Consider the following 27,776-nt stretch of genomic DNA (forward strand, 5'->3'; position numbering starts at 1 on the left):
AGTGCTCTCTCCTCTCCACAGCTGCGTCCTTCAATGGACACTCAGACTGGGTGTTAATTACAGAAAGACCACTGTCTCACCATGCAGCAGATGGGCTTGGTCAGCAACTTCACTAGACACTTTTTGTATGCTAAATCTCCTTTGTGATTTCCCCAGCCCATACGGACCGATTTGTGATCGCCGTACACTGTAGTATACTGCCCCCTGGCATCGGAGTGCAGTACTGCTAAGGAAGATATTGCCATTTTTCTATAGTGAGAGTCAACTGCAAACAACCTGAAAACGATCTGTCATTTAATGGCATATCAAAACTTTATATTAGGCCATGGAAATGGAGCCATTCATTTTATTATTTGTAAAGCAGTAACATTTGTCATAAAACCAAATAATTAATGCATAGTATTCCACCATAGAGGCCAGAGTGCAAGTTATGAAGCTAAATCTAGAGCCTCATCTCTACTATACCATGACAGAAATCACTCACAGAGCCAACAAACTGTCCAACCTGAACTACCATATAAAAAAACATATGCTAATATCTTCTTGCGGGGATTTTTTAAATTTAAATGTTACATTTAACTAGGCAAGTCAGTTAAGAACAAATTCATATTTTCAATGACGGCCTAGGAACAGTGGGTTAACTGCCTTGTTCAGGGGCAGAACGACAGATTTTTACCTTGTCGGCTCGGAGATTCGATCTTGCAACCTTTCGGTTACTAGTCCAACGCTCTAACCACTAGACTACCTGCCGCCCCAGGGATGGTATGTTGAGTCTTGCCAGTGTAGTGAGTTACGTTACAGTCACACTCCACTGTGTGATTAAGTGTTGTGGTGGTCAAGGTGACGGTGACAATGGACATGGTAACCAGTGCGATGGCTGTCATGGGAAAGGAAACCACCATGACGATGTGGATGGCGATGGTGATGACGGTGGCGTGAGCGGTGGTGGCGTTTATGATGTCGTAGCCCCTTATCCCTGAGAAGCGACGCTTTGAGCAGTCTGGTGAACGGGAAGCGACCTTTGCCACACAGCGTCCCCGTGAAGTCGTCCAGATCCAGAGACCACACCATGGCTCCACCCAGCTCCTGACGCTGCAGCGCTCTCATCTGCAGAGGAGCAGGAAGGAGTTTTACACATAGCTATGATAGTTATCGGATCAAAGTTAGTCGGCTGGCTAAACAAAATGGGTTGATTAATGTGCATTGTCCCTGTCAAATAAAGTAATAATGTAATGCAACTGTATCGGCTTGCTTGATATATAAAGATAGGAAATGTGTTGCACAGATGCTGTATTGATGTAAACATTTACCTTCTCCCTCAGGATATGTATATATTCAAAGTTCAGCCAGTGATCGTATTCATGTGCCTCTATCAGCTTCTTGCTCTTATCAAATTTCACCACTGCCCCACTTTTGAGGTACTGACACACCTATAGAGTGGAGCATAGAGACAGATCCTGTCAGGAATGTCAGCAAATTGGAACAAACTTTATTGACACTTGAACCTTAACAGGGTTCCTATTGCACCAGGTATGCTTTTTACCTCATGGTAGGCCATAACACGTACAGTAGTATCAGTCTCAGTATATTCCCCTGCGTCCTCTTGTAGCTCTGTATCTTCCTTGTCATAATTGATCTCGTTCACCAGGATCCGGGGTACAGGTGAGTAGGCAGGGAACCCCAGAGTCAACTTCTGGGAATCCACTCCCTGAGAGAGCCAGTACTGTACTTGGTTCTGGGAAAACAGTACTGCATATAGGATCAATAGAAGAGACTAACAAACATAACATGTTCTTTGGAAATCATGACAAGTAAAACCAGCAGAAACAAACTTGGTGTCCAAGTAATTTCAATCAGCTCTACTCATCAGGAATACAATGATGAAGTCATATATTTGTACTGAAGTAGTAAGTACTTCTCTCTGAGGTGTGTCCATAGCTGGATGCTTCCGGCTGAACAATGGACTGATGTGACCTGACATTCCCTCCAGTGGCCCATGGAGGTCAGAGGTCACCAAGGAGATGAAGTCAACATACCTACAGGGTCAAAAGTCAGGATTACCTTCTTAGGAACATTTTTCATCACATGGAATAGCTGTAAAATAATATGTGGTGTGGTCTATCAACAAGTACTTCAATGAATGACAATGTTACATGATCATGCTGTTCGTAATGTCCCTTTTACTGTATCAGACGTCAATCTAAAACTGTGAGAGGTGAGTGTCTCTCCACCATAGTCCCATACTCCAGGGTGCTGTGTGTGGACTCACTGGGGGAAGGACTGTGCATCGTAGGCCTCTCTGGCATAGGCCTCCAGGCCTGACACTGCTGTGGAGAGGAGCAGGGCCTCAATCCCTGAGACACGAGCCTCCTCCTGAATTCCTCCACGCAGCTCCTATGTTCGCACACACACACACACACACACACACACACACTTCTCACATTGACAACACCAAATGAAAAAATGCAAACATGAAGAAGTCATCTCAGCTCTTACCTTGAGCAGATTAGTGAATATATTTTTTCCCCCCTGTGCTATATTAGAAGCAGAGCGAGGTTGCCACACCACATCCAGTCCATCAAAGCCCTCCTGCCTCAGGTGTTTCAGAACAGACTGGACAAACGTCTTCCTCCTGGTGTTGTCAGAGGACATCTTTAGGAGCCTATGGTGGAGGGATGGCTGAACGTTACTGCTTGGGTGAAAACTTTTCAATTCCAAAAGCACTTACAATTATTACTTTAAGTGTGAGTGGGGTACTGACCTGGTGTCAGTAGAGTTCCTTCCCCCAACAGCAAGCAGAGTTTTTAGATCTGGGTTCCTGGTGGAGGGAGAAGAGATGGAATTATACAACCTGATAGTTGTGGTAGTAACACCCTGATACACACACCTCTCTTTGAGCATGTTGAGGGAGTTGCAGAGGGTCTTGTCCTCCTGTGTGAAGGGTGTGATGTGATAGTCCTGGTCCAGGTCCATGTAGGCCATGATGATATGAGTGCAGAGGAATGGGTCAGCCATGTCCAGGCTGAAGGCAAGCATGTCAGGATGGTGCTGGGTCCTGCTGTTCACATAGCACACCAGACGGTACTCTTCCAGAGTACAAATGGCTTTAGTGACCACCAGGCTGAACCAAACAAAAACTAAATGGAAGAGAGCAATATTTCAGCAATGTGCAACTACTATCCTCTCTACAGTACAATATGTAATGTAAAGGCAAGGCTACCATTTATACCAAGGAGATTACACTTGAATAAGCCTACGATGTTCCTTACCTGCTGCCACATTCATGTTGTGCTGACATCCAGGTGGAAACTTACATCTGACAGGGCAAGAAAGTAGGATCTAGGAAAATGATTGCAAAAAAGCTGTGCCAAGAAAGACCACATTCTGTTTTGTCACACTGATCTATATTTTACCACTTTTAAAATAGAGCAGGAAAACACCACAACCGTACAATAAGATAGATGTAATTTGATTATACATTGTATGCTTTAGCAACACGTTTAGTAATTGAATATTATTAATTCAATAAAAGTTCGTTTCAAACATTTGATTATGTTTCAGTGTTGTGGTAGATCATATTCCACTAGAGGGAGATTGGTCCATGTTGACAACCACCCGTTATGCGCACACAATTTAGAAAAATGTATAAATATGTTGCAAAAAATATGTAAGAGGCTATCATAGGAACTATAACAGAATTTGTTAGTTCAAATATGTATATTTTAAGTAAGTTCATGTTGATCAGTCTATATTGTAGTAGTTTGTTCAAATTAAGAGAAAAAATTACATTCCACAGGTAACCTAATTAGCCTAGATACCGACAGTATTGCTGTTTATTTTCGTGCGACTTAACACACCTGTCCTCCCGTGTCTGGATAACACCGGCGAAGGTCTCACTTCAAATTAGGAAAAACATTACTACATATTCACCTCCAGGAGAAACAAATACGCTGTGCTAGTCCTAATAATCACAACATGGGCCTATTGACCAACTACTTCTTCAAACCGTCGCACCTTCTTCTTCTGTGGACTTTATATGTTAGTTGCAACCAACTTTAAGGTGCATTACCGCCACCAACTGGACTGGAGTGTGGACCAGAGACGGTCAAGGTCTGTAGGCTGTACGTGCGCTCTAGCTAAAAGCCCGCTATCTGAGCCCTGCATACTAGAGCGCACGTACCAATACCAGAGTGGGTACTCGCTATAACGCAAAAAGAAAATTGTGGGAAAAACATCAGTAGTTGAAAATGCGATGGATACCCATTTTACTTTAAATTTTTATTCCGTAGCCTACATGGGAATGTAACTGCAAAAGGTATTTATATGTGCACTATGTCGTCACGCAAAAACTTTCATCTGCACAAGTAAATTTGATGGAAACATATTTTTTATATATTGGTATGAAAATCTGTCGCCAATTGGATGGAAACCTAGCTATTGAGGTGAGGACATGGCCAATTTGGCCATCATAATCACCTTTCCCAATAGTATACAAATACGCCTGTATATTTAGAGAACTACAAAAACGGAGAAAGGATTACAGGTGAAACGAATTTGATTGGATAAGATGCTAGTTTCATGAAAGGTGCAACAGTTAGGTGTGATCATTGTCAGGAGGAGATGGAGACAGTGGAACATGTTCTATTTCAGTGCCAGAAATATGGGAGGGAAAGGGATTGTTATTAGATTTTAAGAAGTAATGGGGTTGAAGAGCCAGAATTAAGTGAACTGCTGTGGAAATCTTCAGAGGATGTAGTATTTAGGTATTTAATTATGTATTTTGTTTCCTTCGGATTTACCAGGGGCATTCAACCCTTACACTATGAGGTCCGGAGCCTACTGGTTATCTGTTCTACCTGATAATTAATTCCACCCACCTGGTGTCCCAGGTCTGAATCCGTCCCTGATTAGAATGGAACAATGAAAAAACACAGTGGAACTGGCTTCGAGGTCCAGAATTGAGTTTGAGGGGCCTACATGAGATTATTATTGGCAAAAGAGTAATATTATTTTTATTTGTCAAACGGCAGCCAAGCATCAATCATGTCACCAGAATAAGACCCTCAATATTTATTGTAAAGGAACATCAAGCTCATCACCTTGCACTTTCACCACCTTGTGAAGTTCATAACTTATTTCATCTGTAGCCTAATACACTGCATGCTTTCCAGACATGTCATAGTGGGAGGACCACTTGCGTGACTCCAAGTTTACTTCCATATGATGGTTATTATATAAACATTTGCGCATAAAAGCGTTTCCACCAACATTTCTTGCATAATTAATATCCCACCTTGTCTAGAATATTTTGTTTTGTCGACATTTGGAAAGTTTCCATTGGGCCTGTCATGTTTTTATCGGACATGCGCTTTACTCACATAAAACGGTTGGATGGAAACCTGAATAGTGAGATCAGTCACTACAGATATTTTACAGTATAGACTATCACATGTTTATTATCATGATTTTGAGATGATCTAAGAACTATTTGTACAATACACAATCATTGAGATACAGAAATTGACTGTTTAGACAACACTTTTTTGTTTTGTTTATTATCAACCTAAATGAACATTTTCCTCGATCTTCATTCATTTCATACATTCTCCATACATTCAGTAGTAAAAATCCCATGTTCAAAACAGTTCCTGTGGAGAGAAAAGGATGATTCAGAATGACTCTGGGTTAATAGGTAACCTAACGATTAGTAAACGGGAACCATCTGTTTTACAATTTGCTTCATCAAGATAGATTATCCATAACAGTGATAAATGGTTCATTTAGTCAGTGTACCTGCTCCAGATCCCTCTCCTCATCCTCCTGAATATTGAGGACCAGCTCCTTCCTCTCTTTCTCTGTCTGCAACCGCACAGAGAAACACACTTCAGTCAGGGAGCCTCTCCTTAACACCTAGCTAACTCAGGACTACACACACATACAGTACGTTATCATCTACACAGTCATTTTATAATTGTATTGCTCTTTTGAACTCAACTGCTGTGTCTGTAACATCCTCTGAACAAGTGATAATCATGGTCATTCTAGTTCCAGGAGGCCATAGAGGTAATGTGAGAGAAAATAAAGGAGAAACAGACAGACGGCTTGTCTTTCTCATGACCTCTGGCGACAACAGGATTCAAAGTGAAGTTGAGAAGTAGATGTTATAGGTAGTGGTGCCAAGTTTCCCTGGACGTGTGTTGTGTGATTTGCCTGTTTACACTAACTGCCCCAGATAAGGTGGCGGAGGTTGAATAGAAAGGAAGCAAGTGAATGTGCAGGGTGAGTACCAGGAACACAGCTAAGAAAATGCCCACCCTAACTTATCACACTGCTCCAAATGTCCCCTTATCCCCATCAGACGTCAGAACAGTATCTACCTATCTACCTTATATATTTGTTTTATCTTAATTGTGTAATCACAGAAGTTCTGTGAAGTGTTTGAGCTGGATTTTTTCCTATTGATTGGATAACTCAGAAGGAAGTGTTCCGTCTTTGTCTTTGCCCAAATTGCAGACAAGACATAGTTAATGTGTACTGGGTGTAGATGATTTACATAGAATAATCCCCTGCCTCTTGATTTACTTTGTCATTACTAAATGAGGATCTGTGAAGTGATTCATGGTCATAATGACAAGGTGTAGGATTAAGTGGGACCTGCCTTTTCTGAGTTTTCGGTGTTTCTTGACCTCTGTTGGGCACAGAGGATGGCGTCATGGACAGAGAGGAAGAGGTGACCTTGGGCGATATTGCCCTCCTCAAACACCCCTCCCCCCTCCAGCTCCTCATACACCTGTGCTGTAAACACACACACCAGAAACCAATAAAGTACTACAAGTAGAAAAACTAGGGAGCTTAGGGACGTTGCATGCCCTCTATGATACTAGGATTTTTCTGTGAAAGTAATGTGACATACATGGGCTTTTGTGTTAAGGGACTGAATTTTCCACCCAACGTTATGGAACTCAAATGACCTTAAACATTCTTTTGGATCAGGAAGCCCAAGGCATTGCATATGTGATTCAGCAGAAGAACAGAGAACACTTTGTAAATTAATGGTAAATTGATTGCCAACCTGCGCTATTCCCTTTGATGAATCACCTCTTTATCTCAATAGGAAAAAGTGAGAAGGAGAAGGAAATTGAAAATTCTAGACCCTATTATGGTCATGCTGAGATTGAATTTTAACCATTAACTGTGTTCTATGTAATCTTCTATGTGTCCTTAGTTTGCACACAGTGACTCAGCTTTTGCTCCTGCAAGTAAGATTCTGTTCCCATGACTACAATTGAAAGTCACCTAGCTACGTCATGAAAACTAGATCTTACCTTGAACATTGGCCAAGTAAAGCTTGATCCCCAGCATCTCATAACTTGAGTTCATCTGTGAACAACAAACGCATAACAGCACACATCAAGACTCAACAAATTCTATGAGAGCTGCAGTGCATATCACTCCAAATGTTAAAATGCATCCTGCACTTTCAGACTTGTTAAAAAATGAAATCAAATGGGATACAGTAGTATCACCCATCATCTCAGTATTAATATACTGCAGCTAGCATAATAGCAAACACATGGCCAAGGCTTCAGCTAATAGGGATCCCAAATAAAGGGAAAACAAACAAAAACCAAATGGCTAGCTGTCTGACCTTGATGAGTACTTTGATTCCCATGAGGTCTATGAAGCAGACCCCTGCCAGGTCCAGGATGAGGGTGTGGAAGGGCCTGGGTTGAGAGTCCAGGGTAACTGGGGAGGAACTTGGTTGGTCTGGGTCAGGAGGCTGCTCCCCCAGCTCAATGTCACTACAGTGGAAGTTGACATAGCTGGTGGGTGATGGTGGCGGGTAAGGATTGCTGTCGCCAATGTCAAAGTCATTCTGAAGCTCTATCTGTGATATGGTCTAGACATGGGGGAGGACATAACCACAAAATAGTCAACTTAAGGTAGCTAGTTTAAAGTGACTTTGTCCATTTTAATGCATGAATGCCCTTTGACCTGACGCCCCTTGACCTCTGACCTCTCACCTGAGACTTCATGGTTACCAAAGAGCAGGGCTTCTTCTTCTTGTTCTTCTTGTTTTGCCCTTCTAACTCCTTCTGCTGCTTCTTCAGAAACTTCTTCCTGGCTAAGAGAAGTTTACTTGGGTCCAATCCAGTCTATGCACAAACACACATACACAAACACAAACACACCAGATGGGACATGAGTCTAAACATAATTGACTTTGCATGGCAGAGAGAGGGATATGGCCATCCTATAGTCATTAAAGTACCTTTTTGATGACTTTTTGTCTGAATATCTCTGCATTGGCAAAATAGAGAGGGGAGCAGTAGTTCACTATTTTCACCCCCTCTACACATTTCACCTATAGAAATAAAAAGAAATGTCTGCATTCCATTGGATAGATTCACATTCATAAAACCTTGCTATGAAAGAAGACACAAACATAAATCCAAAGTAAATGGTGAATACGATGAATACTACCTTGCTGTAAATCTTGGGATTTTTGTAGAGATCTGTGTCCATGATCTGAGCCATCTCTGAACCATTTCGACTGTGAAGAACAAAATATAATGTATAATATATTTTTTTACCATTCTAAAACAGATGACTTTAGCAAATATGCCAGTGTGTGACTTTTATTGCGCAATCAATGTTGTTTTACTTACAACTGGGTCTGGAAAATAACCACGAGGACGGAGAAGCTGACTCCAATGGCAACTCCATAAGGCAAACTCAGGAAGAAGGTGGCTAAAAATGACACAACCCACACACACTGGACAAGATACAGGATCATTAGAGCAGTAGATTTGACAGTGTTTGAGTATCGTCATCAGAGCTGACACTTAATATGTGGGTTATTTGACTCACACAGTCCAGTTTGCTCTTCTTCCAGATGTAATATGGGTCAGAGAGTTGCAGCAGAGTGTTCTTCAGGTTGATAGCTATCAGGGCTCCCAGCACAGACTACAGGAATAAATGGTGATTAACACTCACTACCTTCAACATGTTATTTATAGATCATGAACATGTTTGATATAAGATGAAACAAAGACTTCTTTTGATTTTCTACCTTCAGTGTTACTGTACGTCAGTGATTCTCAACCAGGGGTCTAGGATGCATGGGAGGCCTCAGAGAGCTTTCAGGGGGTCCTGATTTGAAAGTGCTTCAGTGGGCCCCGGCATGGAAAAGGTTGAGAACACCTGCTGTACGTCACTATTTTTATCTTTTTTCAATGCACTGAAATAAAGGTGCTCACCTTTGGTAGTGGGTTGAGGAAAGCCCCCAAGGCCAACATGGTGACCATGACCACCAGCATCACACACAGACTGGCAAACTGTGAAGAGGAAAGTAGAGGAGAGATTGTTTATTGAGACAAGACGACAATATTACATACTAACTGTTGTGTACTGAACAGAGCTCTTATGAAACTTGGTACAGTATGTTAGTCAGTCAACCAGAAAGTAAGTGAATTGTTAAGCATAAAAGTAAGAGGTATGTTCAATGAATACTGTGTTGTCTAGTGCCGTGCAACGTTTCTACGTGGTCCTGCCTCACTGCTCCCTGTGTCTGACCTGTGATGTTCCCCCAGCATTGTCTACCGCCAAGGTGACAGACAGAGCACAGCAGATCACATGGATCTTGAAGAAAGACCCCAAGAAGTTACTGCAGCCCAGAGCCAACATCTCCTGCACAGAAACACACACTCCTATCAGTGTTTATAGTACACTATGATGAGGAATGGAGACTATAGTCAGACAGCTTAGACAGGGATTTGATGGCATTACATTTCTTTTTTAAATTGAACAAAATGGGGTTTCCATCTCATATGAAAAAAAGACGAAGACATGCTTGTCCCCTATTCATACCTGATTGGGATCCACATCGTAGCCATGCTTTGCTGCCAGTGTCCTGCCCATAGCCAGGTTGATCACATAGCCCACGATAGCCAGGGAGAAGGCTGTGCTCAGCATGTCATCCCACTGAATCACTGTTGGGAGGATCGGAGCAGGAAATCTAAAAGAAGAGGTTGGGACCACAGAATCTACTGTGTAAGGATAGACTGTAAAACAGCCATAATAGCAAACCATAACAGTAAACTTTTCTGGTAATATTCTGTGTCCCTTACCCTAGGGGAATTTCTCCCACTATGTCCATGTGATACTTCTCAGGCAGGTCCAGGGGACCTGATATGGCTGTGGCCACTACCACCTGTGCAAATGGAAGTTCTGGTTTAACCATTTATATTGGTCTTACAACTCCAGAGCATAGCATAGCATAGCATAGCATAGCATAAGAGGAACAGACTAGTCTCCTCGATTACTCACAACAATGATCTCCATGGGGATGGGGAAAGGCAGTTTGTGACGGTAGTGTGCACTCAGCTCCTTCACTGTTATGAGTACCACACTACTGACCAGAGCAAAGACCAGCGAGGCTATGTTGGTGTCAGGCAGGCCATAAAAAATATCTTTTAGAGTCTGGGGACAAAAAGGGACATCATTTTGGCAACTTTTATAAACTATAGAGAGGGGCATCATGGTTAGTGTAAGTAGTAATGTTGTTCTGCATGCATATAGGAGACTTACATATATGGTGGCAAGTGGTCCACTGTAGGGAGGTACTTTAATACCAAAGATGTACTTCAGTACAGAGATGAGGATCTGCAGTCCTGCAGCCGTCATGAAGCCCCTGACGAACGACTCAGACAAGTAGATGGCCACGAAGCCAAACTGCATTAGGCCCAGGCCCATCTACTCAGATATAATTTGTGTCCCAGGTCACTTACAATTATTAAGACAGTATTATTTTCACGATACCACACTGAGGTAACATATTGTATTAACACAGTACAATGATGAACTAAGCCTCTATGTGGCCCTCAGGCAATACCTGGATGATGGCAGTGAGACAGGCCAGTGTTCCAGAGATGCCCAGTCGAACCTCGTTCATCCTGTCCTCATCCACTAGTGTAGCATTGAGGGTGGCATTGAAGTGGCTGAAGTCAGACTCAGGGGCCAGACTCAGACACACCATTCCCACCATGATACTGAGCACAGCAAAAGTACCTGGACATAGAGATCACTCAATCACATCACACTTTAAGGAGGTCTAGTCTTTCATCTAGTCTTCAATTATCTTTTTACATGTAGATTTACAGTAGATTTACAGTACCTGGGACCATTTGGTGAGCAGTGCCCATGAAGAAGTAGGGGATGAGAGGAAAGAAGGAGGAGTAGAGGCCATTGACAGGCGGCAGGTTAGCCAGCAGAGCAAACGCCATGCCTGTACAGAACATGACTCGTGAATTGAATTAATCATAAACTCTTGATAATAAATTGTAACGTTAAAAACATCACTAGGAAACTATTCTGCTTCCAACTCTCATCTGAGATAATATATAGCAGGACAACAGCTCAAATGATGAGACACCAGAAGGAGACTGACAAACCCTGAGGAACCTGAATGGTGCCTGCGCTGACCCCGCTAATGACATCACACAGCAGGTTCTCCTTCACCTTGTACTTGGGCAGCCAGCTCAGGATAGGCAGGTGTCTGAACAGCAGGGACTTGAGTCGAGACCCAGAGCACCTAATAACGTGCATCAGCATGCAAGTCTGGTTAGAACAGTCACCCTATGGCCTCATAGCTGGCTCCTCTTTATTTGGTATAGTACCAGCTCAGTTCTCTCAAGGGGAACATACTGGTTTAAAATGTAGATGTCGTAATGAAAGTACTCAAGTGTTGTTAGATGAGCTTTATTGACTCATGAAAAGAGATAAACAGTTGTGGGCTTTTGATAGTCAGCAGAATGTAAACGCTGTACCTGAAGCATTTCTTCACTTTCTCTCCTATGGGGAAGGCCCGTTTCTTCTTGTCAAACTCCCCATCAAAGTCTGGGAGGGAGTAGGCTGGCCTGTTGATCACATAGCGTGGGCGCTCTTGTTGCATGGCTTCAGCCAATCAGAGGAGAGTTAGACAGGCCAAGAATTGACGCTAGTATCCATGCAGCTGCACTGAGGTGTGAATGAGAGATTACATTGCATTGATAAAATGACATAACATTGCTCAAAAATTAGTCTGGTCCAGATCTGTTTGAGCTCTTGCAAACTCCATGGCAGTTATTGTCAAGATAAACATGACTTTGGTGTGACAATTCCATTAAGAGTTGGCAAGATAGGAGAAACTGACTGGTTCTCTTCCCTGGCTACTCAAAGGACACTCACAGAGCATTGTTTGAGGTGGCATCCATATACTAGGAAGGTCTATGAATATCAAGCAATTATAATACATAGGCGGTGGTTAGAAACAAGTAAGGTTGAATTAAGCACCCTTATTTCCTGAGTATAAACCTCTCATGTTCTGCTGGGTTCCTAATCTAACCTTGAGAGAGGTAGGCAGGTCCAGTGCCATTCTGTCTGAACAGAGCTAGATAACCAATCTTACCAACTAGAGACACGTGGTCAGTCACACATCAGCCCCTCTCACACTACAAAGACCATGGTAATACTGAACTAATACTGAACTAAAACACTGGAAGAACAGGTTGCATGTTCAAAATTAAGTATATTTTAAAAATGACAGTCCATTAAGATTCGATTTTTCAGTAATGCAAGTGAAAAGAATAGAGATAACGAACTACATTTTGAGATCAGAAAGATCATGTCTTGCATGTGTGCCCGAGTCAGAATGCAAATATTATTTCAGAAAGACTACACTAAGACAATAGACCACCAAGTGTCTTACGTTTGATATGTGATCTGCAACATACTAAGCACATTTCAAAATCTAAACACAAGGCAGAGAAAAGTGACCAACAAATCAAAAACAAAGCAAGTATGCCGCACTGTACCGTACTGTCAGAGTGAACCATCGGATGGCATTGGTTTGAGTTTTCACACCCCAGAAAATATTCATTATTTGTTTTATACTGGAGCTGTGCTGACACCTCCATGGGAGGAGCCACAGATGGGAAACCATGGCCTAGCTTCCTTTAGAGGGAAAGTCATAGGCATCATGTTTGGTTGGAATAGTTAATTGTGGAAGTGCAATATGATTATGGAAATTATTATTGCAAGAATCCATCTAAATAATAATATTATACAATCACATTTCAACATTTATTAACAGACAATGTACAACCAAAATACATCTTGTGAATAAAAAAAAACTCTTACCATGCAAAACAAACAAATTGTTTATTTAAAATATTTCTCTCCCGAACAGCCTTTCTCTATCTCATACAAAAACACACCGTTCACACATTTGCAGACATTTCTATACAAATAGAGAAGGATACCAGGTTTAAAATCAAGACCAACTTGTATAAAGGTGGAAATTCTGTTTAAATACATTAGATATTTAATATGATATAAACAAAGACAAAAAATTGTGCTGATCAACATGAATATAAGGAAGAAAACTTATGAAGATAGAAACAGAGAAAAAGAAGCCCCATCAAATCAGGAGTTCCATACACCGGTGTATTAGTTTGCGTCATATCCATCCTCACCCTCTGGCATTTTCTCTTTAAAAACAGACGACAGCATTGGAACAACAAATCCAATGGAATTAATAACAATTTAAAGTGCATTATTATGCATCCCATCAAATATGTGTGTGTTGTTAACTAAAAGAGAATAACAAATATTCAAAAGCATATGACAAGCCAACATCCAGACAGAGATAGCAATGACTGGCTAAATTATCCTGCTCTCCCTAGTGACGGAAAGAGAAACAGCAGAGAGACCACATAACACAGTGACAACCTTTTTCCATGGGTGTATTTGACACTTACTCATTAGATGTGACATTGGATCAATACATTTCAACCTGAAACTTAAAATACAATTCTTAAAAACTCTTGAAATAGAATTCTTAAAAACTTTTGGAAAGCTTCGACCCAAATCCTCAGAGATAAACCCCCACAGCCTACATGACCTAGTCTTGATCCCTAAGCCACTCTACAAATAGCCTTTTGCAAATCCTTGCTTAGAAACATAAGCCACTGCTGCCTGCCATTACAGATAAGCAGTAGATCCCCATCAGAAGGAGTTTTTCCAGGTGATTATATGGCTACTCACTCCAACAAACCAAATGAGCTGTTACTGTATGTATAGTAGTGGGGGTTGACAACAATTTAGGGGTTGACAACAATTTAGGGCTTGTCCGGAGTGTGTAACTACGCTGATTAAAAGTTCAAAGAACTCTTATGCAGCCATTCCAGCTTCTCCATGCTCTCTTTCGTTGAAACACGTTTTTGACCGACTCTTCTGTAGCTAGCTGGTTCCCCAAACCTCCTACCCAGTGTATGGTGGGTAAAATGGATGGTGATCAGAAGTCACTGAGGATACTGATGTCTGCAAACTCCTGGCGGTACCTGTGAGAGTACAGGGCTAGGAGGAAGGCCCATTTGAGAGTGAGGAAGCTCCAGACACAGGACAGGTACAGGCTCGTCGGGTCAGTGGGAGCTGCAGGACGGGAGAAAATATACAATCTGTCAAACTTTTTCAGAATATCTCTACACTTAATTACTAGATAATATATAGGTTTCTAAATCTGTAATCAATAGTTACATATCAGATAAGAGAATATGAGCCAGAGAGAGAGAGAAAGACTAACATTGCTTCTGTGTGATGGCGAGGGTGAGGAAAGTAGCGAAGGCCACCACAGCCAGGATGGAGAAGAAACCCGCAACGAAGATGAAGAACTTGAGTCCCTTCAGCCATGTGCGCCAGTAGTCCTGCAGGTACATAATGTGGGTGACAAGGGCCCAGAGCGCCAGCACTCCTGTTGGGTGACAGAAACATGTGGAATACCATATAATACGCTCCAGAAAGGCAGGCATACTGTGAGACCTCATGACTGAACTAGAACATAGGGACAGCGTGCTTAGTTAGGGAGCATCACAGAAAAAGCCATTGGTGAAGCAGATGTAAGGGGCCCTTACGCTAATTAAAGGTTGTGATGCTAAATGTGATGCAAACAGTCAGCCTATTCATTTCACACTTCTACACATTTATTCATAAGTTGTGAGTAATAGTCTCAGTTCATCAAGGCATTAGGCTAGATCAGGGATGGGCAACTTTGATGGGGATGGGGGACACAAAAAATCTGAACTCATCATGAGGGGCCGATCTACACCCCACATTGCGAGCAAAACATTAGTGGCCCCCCTCTTGCAGCGGAGATTTAAAAAAATACATTTTAGAGTTCATTTTGTGCAATTCTACACATTTTGACATGGGGTGTAGAGAAAATGTTGCAGTTTTAAAGAGTTTGCTGCAATTCTATACATTTTGCCATGGGGCGGAGATGTACATTAGCTGTTTTACAGCTAATTTCCTGCAATTCTAAACATTTTGAAGAGAAATGTTTGCAGTTTTTATATCCGAGTTAGACTGAATAACAAAATCAATGGCGGCCCCCCGGCAGGTAATTTGACCATGATAACAAGTTTAGACAAACTATCAGTGACTTACATAACAAGAGAGAAACTGCTGATGTACAACCAAATTTAGACACTGCACCTTCTGTATTCTACTATTTTAACTCAAAACAGTAAGTTGAGACACCGACAGAGTTCCTAATAAATAAATAAAATATATTTATGTTTTTATTGATCCAACGACCTGTGCCAGTTGCCCATCCCTGGGCTCGATCTTTTAGCCTTTTTACCTACAGTAACAACACAGTAATACACAAAAACATTTCACAGAAACCATGAGAAATATCAAACAGGCTCAGAGTTAGTTGCATGCACTGACATAGTAGTGGAGGACATTGACAATGTTATTCAACATTATGGTGAAATGCCCATTTATCTTGGCCTACAAGTCTGTCATGTGTGTGTGTGTTGAGAACAACATTATGGTGAAATGCCCATTTATCTTGGCCTACAAGTCTGTCATGTGTGTGTGTGTTGAGAACAACATTAGCATGAGCAACAATAGTAGAGTTGGCGGTTCACCTTCAAAATGAAAGTCCCCAATTGAAACATGCGAAATTATAGAAATTGTGGAACCATACCCCAATTGGACAAGATAATGCTAAGCAATGTTGGCATGTTGTTATATAAATTCAACAAATGACAATAATTTGTTAAATTGACAAAACGGTACAAATCAGTTGAAATCGTACTGTGTATGTATTTGCATTGGGGGTATACTTATATGCACTGTACAACCTTACTTATCTTTGGTCCATGAAATGGGGGTCGCAGACTACAATTCAGAAGAGTTTACACAAATATTAGCAGCGTAGCTCTTATTGTGTAACTTTTGTAATTTGTGGGTTTTACAGAGTAGGCTGATACCCCATTCCATAGACCCTGGATTCATAAGTATCCCAATGCAATTCTGAACTCCAATACATCCACAGTGCAATTTCAACATATACATTTTTTTCTAATTAACAAATTGTCTTTTGTTGAATATCTAGAACATTCCAACATTGTTTAGCATTATCTAATACAATTGTGGCTCATTCCACTATTTTTATCCATTTGCATCAGTTTCAATGAATGATTTATATATACACTAGATGACTGTGTTAAAGCCACTGTTCCTCCATCTTGGCACTCCCCACATAAAAAAATATTTTAGAAGATATAGAAATACATTTATAAATGTCTATGATGGATCGTTGGGACGTCCCTACCCCATTGAAGTTGACATATAACTGGTTATGTTCGAGTTAGGGTAGGGACGTCCCTACCCCATTGAAGTTGACATATAAACGGTTATGTTCGAGTTAGGGTAGGGACGTCCCAAGGATTCGGTTAGCAATATGGCCGACCGGTGGCGTCAAAGCATCAGCAAGAGGATTTTATTTCTTACATAATTGATTACAATGGGGAACTTTTATTTTGGAGGTGAACCGCCGATTCCACTATTGTTGCTCAAGCTAATATTGTTCACGACACACTGGTATGTCCGTCATTCTATGTTGTTACTGTACCTGACAATCCGCCCATTGCCGCCGTCCATGGTTGTTTGTATGCTATGTTCCAGACCAAAAATGCTGAAAATCCAACCAGCATACCAAAGGTAGCATATCCTATACTGATGTATGTTCTACTCTTCCCCATTAACACGGATATAACTATAACTCTAGATTGAAACGTTTGGGGGGGAAAGCTGCTATACAGACGGTCAATAACAATGCATAAACGTAGCCTGACAAATTTAGACAAACACGGCTCACATAGTATAGTGATTACGCAACAGCAGTCCTGGCTGGCTGGATGTTGTTATCCTGAAATCACCCGAACTGGCTATACAACAACTGATTTCAACTACATTGACTGAACCATCTCGAATTGATACAAACGAATTGGTTATCGAGCGAACACAACACTCGCTACAATTGTGTAAATTACACACAACCGACAAAACAGTAGCCTACAGTGGCAACAAATTAACAACTTCTCCTACCGACCCAGGAAGGTTCATCTTCTTCGTTAGTGTTTTACACCGGACTATATCCACAAAGTATATATATTGCTGCCACCTAGTGTGCGGGATAAACGTAAAAAGATCCCGGAAATTCAACAATTATGTGCCTAAAAACATACTCAGTGGTGGAAAAACTACCCAATTGTCATACTTGAGTAAAAGTAAAGATACCTTAATAGAAAATGACTCAAGTAAAAGTGAAAATCACCAAGTAAAATATACTTGATGAAAAATTGAAAGTATTTTGTTTTAAATATACTTAAGTATCAAAAGTAAAAGTAAATTCTATAAATCATTTAAAATTCCTCATATTAAGCAAACCAGACAGCACAATTTTCTTGCTTTCAATTTTCGCCTAAAATGACATACCCAAATCTAACTGCCTGTAGCTCAGGACCTGAAGCAAGGTTAAGCATAGTCTTGATACCATTTAAAAGAAACACTTTGATGTTTGTGGAAATGTGAAATTAACGTAGGAGAATATAACACATTAGATCTGGTAAAAGATGATACAAACAAAAAAACATGCATTTTCAAAAATGTTTCCCATCATCTTTGAAATGCAAGAGAAAGGCCATCATATAATATTGCAGTTCATGCACAATTTAGATTTTGGCCACAGCAGCGTGTGTGCAAAGTTTCAGATTGATCCAGTGAAGCATGGCATTACTGGACAATATTTTGTGTCAAGTCTGCCCAAATGTGCCGAATTGGTCAATTGCTACTGTTTTAAGTACATAACTATAGAGAAGATACAAAAATTATATGGTAATACAAAATGTTAGTTTACACACTCCCAGGAATGTCATACATGACGGATCATTAGCTTAAACACTAACTTTCACAGATCTAGATGGCCGGGCGGGGTGGGTGTGGAGCCAGAGACAGCAGGGGTTCAAACTGTAGAACCCAATTCCTACATTTGAATATAAAAATGAATTTTATCAAACAAAACTATGCTACATTTTATCTCTTGGACCCTCAGGATGACAAATCAGAGCAAGATTACTGAATGCAAGTACATTATTTACCTTCAGAGGTGAATGTATCAAACCAGTTGCCGTGATAAGTTTTTTGTTGTTGTGCACTCTCCTCAAACAATAGCATGGTATTTTTTCACTGTAATAGCTACTGTAAATTGGACAGTGCAGTTAGATTGACAAGGATTTAAGCTTTCTGTCCATGTAAGACATGTCTATGTCCTAGAAAGTTTGCTGTTACTTACAACTGTCATGCTAATCACATTAGCGCACGTTAGCTCAACGGACCTGGTATAGGGACACCGATCCCATAGAGGTTAAAACATATATATAGAGAGAGCCAGGGGCACATGCTAACACTCAGACATCATCTACAAACAAAGCATTTGTGTGTCTGCCCGATCAGAGGCAGTAGGGGTGACCACATGTTCTCTTGGTAAGTGCGTGAATTGGACCATTTTCCTGTCCTGCTAAGCATTCAAAATGTAATGAGTACTTTTGGGTATCAAGGAAAATGTATGGGAGTAAAAAGTACATATTTTCTTTAGGAATGTAGTGGAGTCAAAGTAAAAGTTGTCAAAAATATAAATAGTAAAGTACAGATACCCCATAAAACTACTTAAATAGTACTTCAAAGTATTTTTTATTTTGTTACTTTACAACACTGATCACCGTAAATCAATCATCAACATGCAGAAAAAAATCGATGGTATTATGACAGTCCGCAAACGTTCATTGGAGATGCATGCCGGCACCTACTGTACGGGTGGTAAACTATAGAAACAAATAACCATTGTATGAAAGGGGGGGGATGACGTCATACAAAAATAGAAACATAATAAAAACCATCTCACTCCCACTCTACAATTGCAGAATCTAACCTCCACTGGCATTTGATACTCTTCCCGTCTGCATACACTTGACACAGGGCCAAATATTTTGCATTGATTGCACTTATTAAGGGGTTTGTGCATGAAGGCTCTTACAGGGTATCTCACATAGCCCAACTTGACATGAAAAGGGAGAGACCCCTTCATCAAAGAACAGTAGTATGGATTAAGTGAATGTCTTCACTCCATCTAACATACAGGTCATTTAGTTAATTAAGGCGTATACAAACATGGTCTCTTTTTTGTTTTCTTGAGTAAGCAGCTAAGTAAGCAAAAGGCACTCATTTCCTGGAACAACCTTTTTGTTGGTTTGTATTTTCGATCTAGGGATGCATGTGACATAAACACTTGAACAACATGTAAACAATAGCTGAGCATAACCAAGCCACAGATGAGCTATTATACTGTATAAGCGATCACACTTCACAGAACAGATGATGTGCAGTAAGACTCAAGCACTTCTAGCTGATTGCGAGAGTCAGCTATTGTTTACATAGTGTGCATCACGTATGAATGCATCAGGAGATTGAAAATACAAGCCGACAGAACCATATACCCACCAGCGCTCTAAAAAGTTGGGTAAATAATACTTTCCTGTCAATATTTTTTTTTCAAATTTCGACCCACATAAGGACTAACCGCACAGACAACCGGTAGAGTAAGTTCAAATATAATTGCATTCAACATTTTGGATTGAGAGGAAATTTTACAATTTTTTGCAGTCCACCGACAACGACGAGACAGCCTATAGGGAGGAGGTCAGAGCAGGTCTGGTGCCAGAATAACAATCTATCCCTCAATGTAACCAAGACTAAGGAGATGATTGTGGACTACAGAAAAAGGAGGACCGAGCACGCCCCCATTCTCATCAACTGAGCTGTAGTGGAGCAGGTTGAGAGCTTCAAGTTCCTTGGTGTCCATATCACCGACAAACTAGAATGGTCCAAACACATCAAGACAGTCGTGAAGAGGGCACGACAAAGCCTATTCCCCCTCAGGAAACTAAAAGGATTTGGCATGGGTCCTCAGATCCTCAAAAGGTTCTACAGCTGCAACATCGAGAGCATCCTGACTGGTTGCATCACTGCCTGGTACGGCAATTACTCGGCCTCCGACCGCAAGGCACTACAAAGGGTAGTGCATACGGCCCAGTACATCACCGGGGCCAAGCTTCCTGCCATCCAGGACCTCTACACCAGGCGGTGTCAGAGGAAGGCCCTAAAAATTGTCAAAGACCCCAGCCACCCCAGTCATAGACTGTTCTCTCTACAACCGCATGGCAAGGGGTACCGCAGTGCCAAGTCTAGGACCAAAAGGCTTCTCAATAGTTTTTACCCCCAAGCCATAAGACTCCTGAACAGCTAATAAAATGGCTGCCCCCCCCCCCCCCCCAACCCCTCTTTTACGCTGCTGCTACTCTCTGTTTATCATCTTTATCTTCTTGATCCAAATCAGTCAGGTTTCAAGACTAGTCATTCAACTGAGACTGCTCTTCTCTGTGTCACGGAGGCGCTCCGCACTGCTAAAGCTAACTCTCTCTCCTCTGCTCTCATCCTTCTAGACCTATCGGCTGCCTTTGATACTGTGAACCATCAGATCCTCCTCTCCACCCTCTCCAAGCTGGGCATCTCCGGCGCGGCCCACGCTTGGATTGCGTCCTACCTGACAGGTCGCTCCTACCAGGTGGCGTGGCGAGAATCTGTCTCCGCACCACGTGCTCTCACCACTGGTGTCCCCCAGGGCTCTGTTCTAGGCCCTCTCCTATTCTCGCTATACACCAAGTCACTTGGCTCTGTCATATCCTCACATGGTCTCTCCTATCATTGCTATGCAGACGACACACAATTAATCTTCTCCTTTCCCCCCTCTGATAACCAGGTGGTGAATCGCATCTCTGCATGTCTGGCAGACATATCAGTGTGGATGACGGATCACCACCTCAAGCTGAACCTCGGCAAGACGGAGCTGCTCTTCCTCCCGGGGAAGGACTGCCCGTTCCATGATCTCGCCATCACGGTTGACAACTCCATTGTGTCCTCCTCCCAGAGTGCTAAGAACCTTGGCGTGATCCTGGACAACACCCTGTCGTTCTCAACTAACATCAAGGCGGTGACCCGTTCCTGTAGGTTCATGCTCTACAACATTCGCAGAGTACGACCCTGCCTCACGCAGGAAGCGGCGCAGGTCCTAATCCAGGCACTTGTCATCTCCCGTCTGGATTACTGCAACTCGCTGTTGGCTGGGCTCCCTGCCTGTGCCATTAAACCCCTACAACTCATCCAGAACGCCGCAGCCCGTCTGGTGTTCAACTTTCCCAAGTTCTCTCACGTCACCCCGCTCCTCCGCTACAAGACCATGGTGCTTGCCTACGGAGCTGTGAGGGGAACGGCACCTCCGTACCTTCAGGCTCTGATCAGGCCCTACACCCAAACAAGGGCACTGCGTTCATCCACCTCTGGCCTGCTCGCCTCCCTACCTCTGAGGAAGTACAGTTCCCGCTCAGCCCAGTCAAAACTGTTCGCTGCTCTGGCACCCCAATGGTGGAACAAACTCCCTCACGACGCCAGGTCAGCGGAGTCAATCACCACCTTCCGGAGACACCTGAAACCCCACCTCTTTAAGGAATACCTAGGATAGGATAAAGTAATCCTTCTAACCCCCCCCCCCTTAAAAGAGTTAGATGCACTATTGTAAAGTGGTTGTTCCACTGGATATCATAAGGTGAATGCACCAATTTGTAAGTCGCTCTGGATAAGAGCGTCTGCTAAATGACTTACATTTACATTTACATTTAAGTCATTTAGCAGACGCTCTTATCCAGAGCGACTTACAAATTGGTGCATTCACCTTATGATATCCAGTGGAACAACCACTTTACAATAGTGCATCTAACTCTTTTAAGGGGGGGGGGTTAGAAGGATTACTTTATCCTATCCTAGGTATTCCTTAAAGAGGTGGGGTTTCAGGTGTCTCCGGAAGGTGGTGATTGACTCCGCTGACCTGGCGTCGTGAGGGAGTTTGTTCCACCATTGGGGTGCCAGAGCAGCGAACAGTTTTGACTGGGCTGAGCAGGAACTGTACTTCCTCAGAGGTAGGGAGGCGAGCAGGCCAGAGGTGGATGAACGCAGTGCCCTTGTTTGGGTGTAGGGCCTGATCAGAGCCTGAAGGTACGGAGGTGCCGTTCCCCTCACAGCTCCGTAGGCAAGCACCATGGTCTTGTAGCGGATGCGAGCTTCAACTGGAAGCCAGTGGAGAGAGCGGAGGAGCGGGGTGACGTGAGAGAACTTGGGAAAGTTGAACACCAGACGGGCTGCGGCGTTCTGGATGAGTTGTAGGGGTTTAATGGCACAGGCAGGGAGCCCAGCCAACAGCGAGTTGCAGTAATCCAGACGGGAGATGACAAGTGCCTGGATTAGGACCTGCGCCGCTTCCTGCGTGAGGCAGGGTCGTACTCTGCGAATGTTGTAGAGCATGAACCTACAGGAACGGGTCACCGCCTTCATGTTAGTTGAGAACGACAGGGTGTTGTCCAGGATCACGCCAAGGTTCTTAGCACTCTGGGAGGAGGACACAATGGAGTTGTCAACCGTGATGGCGAGATCATGGAACGGGCAGTCCTTCCCCGGGAGGAAGAGCAGCTCCGTCTTGCCGAGGTTCAGCTTGAGGTGGTGATCCGTCATCCACACTGATATGTCTGCCAGACATGCAGAGATGCGATTCACCACCTGGTTATCAGAGGGGGGAAAGGAGAAGATTAATTGTGTGTCGTCTGCATAGCAATGATAGGAGAGACCATGTGAGGATATGACAGAGCCAAGTGACTTGGTGTATAGCGAGAATAGGAGAGGGCCTAGAACAGAGCCCTGGGGGACACCAGTGGTGAGAGCACGTGGTGCGGAGACAGATTCTCGCCACGCCACCTGGTAGGAGCGACCTGTCAGGTAGGACGCAATCCAAGCGTGGGCCGCGCCGGAGATGCCCAGCTCGGAGAGGGTGGAGAGGAGGATCTGATGGTTCACAGTATCAAAGGCAGCCGATAGGTCTAGAAGGATGAGAGCAGAGGAGAGAGAGTTAGCTTTAGCAGTGCGGAGCGCCTCCGTGACACAGAGAAGAGCAGTCTCAGTTGAATGACTAGTCTTGAAACCTGACTGATTTGGATCAAGAAGGTCATTCTGAGAGAGATAGCAGGAGAGCTGGCCAAGGACGGCACGTTCAAGAGTTTTGGAGAGAAAAGAAAGAAGGGATACTGGTCTGTAGTTGTTGACATCGGAGGGATCGAGTGTAGGTTTTTTCAGAAGGGGTGCAACTCTCGCTCTCTTGAAGACGGAAGGGACGTAGCCAGCGGTCAAGGATGAGTTGATGAGCGAGGTGAGGTAAGGGAGAAGGTCTCCGGAAATGGTCTGGAGAAGAGAGGAGGGGATAGGGTCAAGCGGGCAGGTTGTTGGGCGGCCGGCCGTCACAAGACGCGAGATTTCATCTGGAGAGAGAGGGGAGAAAGAGGTCAAAGCACAGGGTAGGGCAGTGTGAGCAGAACCAGCGGTGTCGTTTGACTTAGCAAACGAGGATCGGATGTCGTCGACCTTCTTTTCAAAATGGTTGACGAAGTCATCAGCAGAGAGGGAGGAGGGGGGAGGAGGATTCAGGAGGGAGGAGAAGGTGGCAAAGAGCTTCCTAGGGTTAGAGGCAGATGCTTGGAATTTAGAGTGGTAGAAATTGGCTTTAGCAGCAGAGACAGAAGAGGAGAATGTAGAGAGGAGGGAGTGAAAGGATGCCAGGTCCGCAGGGAGGCGAGTTTTCCTCCATTTCCGCTCGGCTGCCCGGAGCCCTGTTCTGAATAACCTGTGACTTAAATGTAATGTAAATGTAATCATATATGCATAGCCACTTTAACTATACATTCATGTACATACTACCTCAATTAGCCCGACTAACACGTGCCCCCGCACATTGGCTACCTGGACTATCTGCATTGTGTCCCGCCACTCACCACCCGCCAACCCCGCTTTTACGCTACTGCTACTCTCTGTTTATCATATATGCATAGTCACTTTAACCATACCTACATGTATAGTTGAAGTCGGAAGTTTACATACCCTTAGGTTGGAGTCATTAAAACTCGTTTTTCAAACAATCCACAAATTTCTTATTCACAAACTATAGTTTTGGCAAGTCGGTTAGGACATCTACTTTGTGCATGACGCAAGTTATTTTTCCAACAATTGTTTACAGACAGATTATTTCACTTATAATTCACTGTATCACAATTCCAGTGGGTCAGAAGTTTACATACACTGAGTTGACTGTGTCTTTAAACAGCTTGGAAAATTCCAGAAAATGATGTCATGGCTTTAGAAGCTTCTGATAGGCTAATTGACATCATTTGAGTCAATTGGAGCTGTACCTGTGGATGTATTTCAAGGCCTACCTTCAAACTCAGTGCCTCTTTGCTTGACATCATGGGAAAATCCAAATAAATCAGCCAAGACCTCAGAAAAAGAATTGTAGACCTCCACAAGTCTGGTTCATCCTTGGGAGCAATTTCCAAACGCCTGAAGGTACCACGTTCATCTGTACAAACAGTGGTACGCAAGTATAAACACCATGGGACCACGCAGCCGTTATACCGCTCAGGAAGGAGATGCCTCCTAGAGATGAACGTAATTTGGTGCGAAAAGCGCAAATCAATCTCAGAACAACAGCAAAGGACCTGGTGAAGATGCTGGAGGAAAGAGGTACAAAAGTATCTATATCCATAGTAAAACGAGTCCTATATCGACATAACCTGAAAAGCCGCTCCAAAGCCTCCATAAAAAAAAGCCAGACTACGGTTTGCAACTGGGGACAAAGATAGTACTTTTTGGAGAAATGTCCTCTGGTCTGATGAAACAAAAAAATAACTGTTTAGCCATAATGACCATCGTTATGTTAGGAGGAAAAAGGGGGATGCTTGTGTAACCGATGTGAAATGGCTAGCTAGTTAGCGGTGGTGCGCGCTAATAGCGTTTCAATCGGTGACGTCACTCGCTTTGAGACCTTGAAGTAGTGGTTCCCCTTGCTCTGCAAGGGCCGCGGCGTTTGTGGAGTGATGGGTAACGATGCTTTGTGGGTGACTGTTGTCTGTGTGCAGAGGGTCCCTGGTTCGCTCCCGGGGCGAGGGGACGGACTAAAGTTAAACTGTTACATTGATGCTGTTGACCCGGATCACTGGTTGCTGCAGAAAAAAGGAGGAGGTTGAAAGGGGGGTGAGTGTAACCGATGTGAAATGGCTAGCTAGTTAGCGGTGGTGCGCGCTAATAGCGTTTCAATCTGTGACGTCACTCGCTTTGAGACCTTGAAGTAGTGGTTCCCCTTGCTCTGCAAGGGCCACGGCTTTTGTGGAGCGATGGGTAACGATGCTTCGTGGGTGACTGTTGTTGATGTGTGCAGAGGGTCCCTGGTTCGCGCCCGGGTCGGGGCGAGGGGACGGATTAAAGTTATACTGTTACACTTGCAAGCCGAAGAACACCATTCCAACCGTGAAGCACGGGGGTGGCAGCATCATGTTGTGGGGGTGCTTTGCTGCAGGAGGGACTGGTGCACTTCACAAAATAGATGGCATCATGAGGAAGGTAAATTATGTGGACGGTAAATTATGTGGACATATTGAAGCAACATTTCAAGACATCAGTCAGGAAGTTGAAGCTTGGTCACAAATGGGTCTTTCAAATGGACAATGACCCCAAGCATACTTCCAAAGTTGTGGCAAAATGGCTTAAAGACAACAAAGTCAAGGTATTGGAGTGGCCATCACAAAGCCCTCAATCGTATAGAAAATTTGTGGGCAGACCTGGAAAAGCGTGTGCGAGCAAGGAGGCCGACAAACCTGACTCAGTTACACCATCTCGGTCAGGAGGAATGGGCCAAAATTCACCCAACTTATTGTGGGAAGCTTGTGGAAGACTACCCGAAATGTTTGACCCAAGTTAAACAATTTAAAGGCAATGCTACCAAATACTAATTGAGTGTATGTAAACTTCTGACCCACTGAGAATGTGATATAAGCTGAAATGAATCGTTCTCTCTACTATTATTCTGACATTTCACATTCTTAGAATAAAGTGGTGATCCTAACTGACCTAAAACAGGGAATTTTTTACTAGGATTAAATGTCAGGAATTGTGAAAAACTGAGTTTAAATGTAGTTGGCTAAGGTGTATGTAAACCTCCGACTTCAACAGTACAGTACATACTACCTCAATCAGACTGACTAACCAGTGCCTGTATATAACCCCTCTACTGTTATAGCCTCGCTACTGTGTATAGCCTCGCTACTGTTATTTTTCACCGTTTTTTTACTGTTGTTTTTATTTCTTTACTCATCTATTGTTCAAATAATGTAAAAAAAAATTACTTAAAAATTGCACTGTTGGTTAGAGCCTGTAAGTAAGCATTTCACTGTTAGGTCTACTACACCTGTTGTATTTGGCGCACGTGACAAATAAACTTTGATTTGATTTGATCGTGTCAGACTGTGTAACCAGTAGTTGGTATTACAGTCTGATCTATTAGGTAGGTAGGGTAGCAGATAGGGTGGCAGGTAGGGTATCAGGTAGGCTAGCAGGTAGGCTAGCAGGTAGGGTAGAAGGTAGGGTAGAAGGTAGGGTAGCAGGTAGGGTAGTAGGTAGGGTAGCAGGTAGGGTAGAATGTAGCAGGTAGGGTAGAAGGTAGCAGGTAGGGTAGAAAGTAGCAGGTAGGGTAGAAGGTAGGGTAGCAGGTAGGTTAGAAGGTAGGGTAGGGTAGAAGGTAGCAGGTAGGGTAGAAGGTAGCAGGTAGGGTAGAAGGTAGGGTAGAAGGTAGCAGGTAGGATAGAAGGTAGCAGGTGGGGTAGAAGGTAGAATGTAGGGTAGAAGGTAGGGTAGAAGGTAGGGTTGAAGGTAGGGTAGCAGGTAGGGTAGAAGGTAGCAGGTAGGGTAGAAGGTAGCAGGTAGGGTAGCAGGTAGGGTAGAAGGTAGGGTAGAAGGTAGGCTAGAAGGTAGACTAGGGTAGAAGGTAGCAGGTAGGGTAGAAGGTAGCAGGTAGGGTAGAAGGTAGGGTAGAAGGTAGCAGGTAGGGTAGAAGGTAGGGTAGAAGGTAGGGTAGCAGGTAGGGTAGAAGGTAGCAGGTAGTGTAGAAGGTAGGGTAGAGGTAGAGTAGAAGGTAGGGTAGAAGGTAGGGTAGCAGGTAGGGTAGAAGGTTGGGTAGCAGGTTGGGTAGAATGTAGGGTAGCAGGTAGGGTAGAAGGTAGAAGGTAGGGTAGCAGGTAGGGTAGAAGGTAGGGTAGAAGGTAGGGCAGAGGCATGTGAATCAGCGTGGGAACAAGTGTAGAGCACCTCAAAACTTAAACAAACAACAACAACAACAAAAACATATATGTTAAAATGATCAAATCTAGTGTATAACTGGATTATAACTAGGATTATATAGTTGATAG

General features: G+C 43.2%; 3 protein-coding genes across 12 annotated transcripts; all 3 read right to left on the reverse strand.

Moving 5' to 3' along the window:
- Positions 1–277: 277 nt before the first annotated feature.
- On the reverse strand, positions 278–4,029 carry LOC139542379 (chitinase-3-like protein 1). 7 transcript variants are annotated; one of them, XM_071347752.1, is made up of 10 exons: positions 3,858–4,028; positions 3,270–3,339; positions 2,888–3,137; positions 2,762–2,818; positions 2,497–2,662; positions 2,270–2,394; positions 1,916–2,036; positions 1,544–1,735; positions 1,311–1,430; positions 278–1,107 (listed from the first exon to the last, which is right to left on the reverse strand). In XM_071347752.1, exons 2-10 carry the CDS (start codon positions 3,283–3,285, stop codon positions 820–822), a joined length of 1,335 nt encoding a protein of 444 aa, XP_071203853.1. In that variant the 5' UTR covers positions 3,286–3,339; positions 3,858–4,028; the 3' UTR covers positions 278–819. The 7 variants fall into 7 exon arrangements, with proteins under 7 accessions (XP_071203853.1, XP_071203852.1, XP_071203850.1 ...); XM_071347751.1 differs by having other exon boundaries at positions 3,270–3,362; XM_071347749.1 differs by having other exon boundaries at positions 2,762–3,137; positions 3,270–3,316; positions 3,858–4,029.
- Positions 4,030–5,534: 1,505 nt separating this feature from the next.
- Positions 5,535–13,001, reverse strand: LOC139542381 (solute carrier family 26 member 9-like). 4 transcript variants are annotated; one of them, XM_071347754.1, is made up of 21 exons: positions 12,860–13,001; positions 11,829–12,018; positions 11,454–11,593; positions 11,177–11,287; positions 10,895–11,070; positions 10,591–10,755; positions 10,330–10,482; positions 10,131–10,213; positions 9,871–10,018; positions 9,577–9,690; positions 9,261–9,338; positions 8,872–8,967; positions 8,670–8,776; positions 8,485–8,554; positions 8,273–8,365; positions 8,025–8,156; positions 7,649–7,900; positions 7,326–7,380; positions 6,655–6,795; positions 5,794–5,855; positions 5,535–5,648 (listed from the first exon to the last, which is right to left on the reverse strand). In XM_071347754.1, exons 2-21 carry the CDS (start codon positions 11,951–11,953, stop codon positions 5,637–5,639), a joined length of 2,313 nt encoding a protein of 770 aa, XP_071203855.1. In that variant the 5' UTR covers positions 11,954–12,018; positions 12,860–13,001; the 3' UTR covers positions 5,535–5,636. The 4 variants fall into 4 exon arrangements, with proteins under 4 accessions (XP_071203855.1, XP_071203856.1, XP_071203854.1 ...); XM_071347755.1 differs by having other exon boundaries at positions 11,829–12,013; positions 12,855–13,001; XM_071347753.1 differs by having other exon boundaries at positions 12,855–13,001.
- Positions 13,002–13,108: 107 nt separating this feature from the next.
- Positions 13,109–17,472, reverse strand: slc48a1a (solute carrier family 48 member 1a). Its single transcript, XM_071347758.1, has 3 exons — positions 16,961–17,472; positions 14,624–14,791; positions 13,109–14,472 (listed from the first exon to the last, which is right to left on the reverse strand). The coding sequence occupies exons 1-3, from the start codon at positions 17,088–17,090 to the stop codon at positions 14,336–14,338; spliced, it is 435 nt and encodes a 144-aa protein (XP_071203859.1). The 5' UTR covers positions 17,091–17,472; the 3' UTR covers positions 13,109–14,335.
- Positions 17,473–27,776: the final 10,304 nt, after the last annotated feature.

This window comes from Salvelinus alpinus, chromosome 17 (genome assembly GCF_045679555.1).
Source record: "Salvelinus alpinus chromosome 17, SLU_Salpinus.1, whole genome shotgun sequence".
Lineage (NCBI taxonomy): Eukaryota > Metazoa > Chordata > Actinopteri > Salmoniformes > Salmonidae > Salvelinus > Salvelinus alpinus.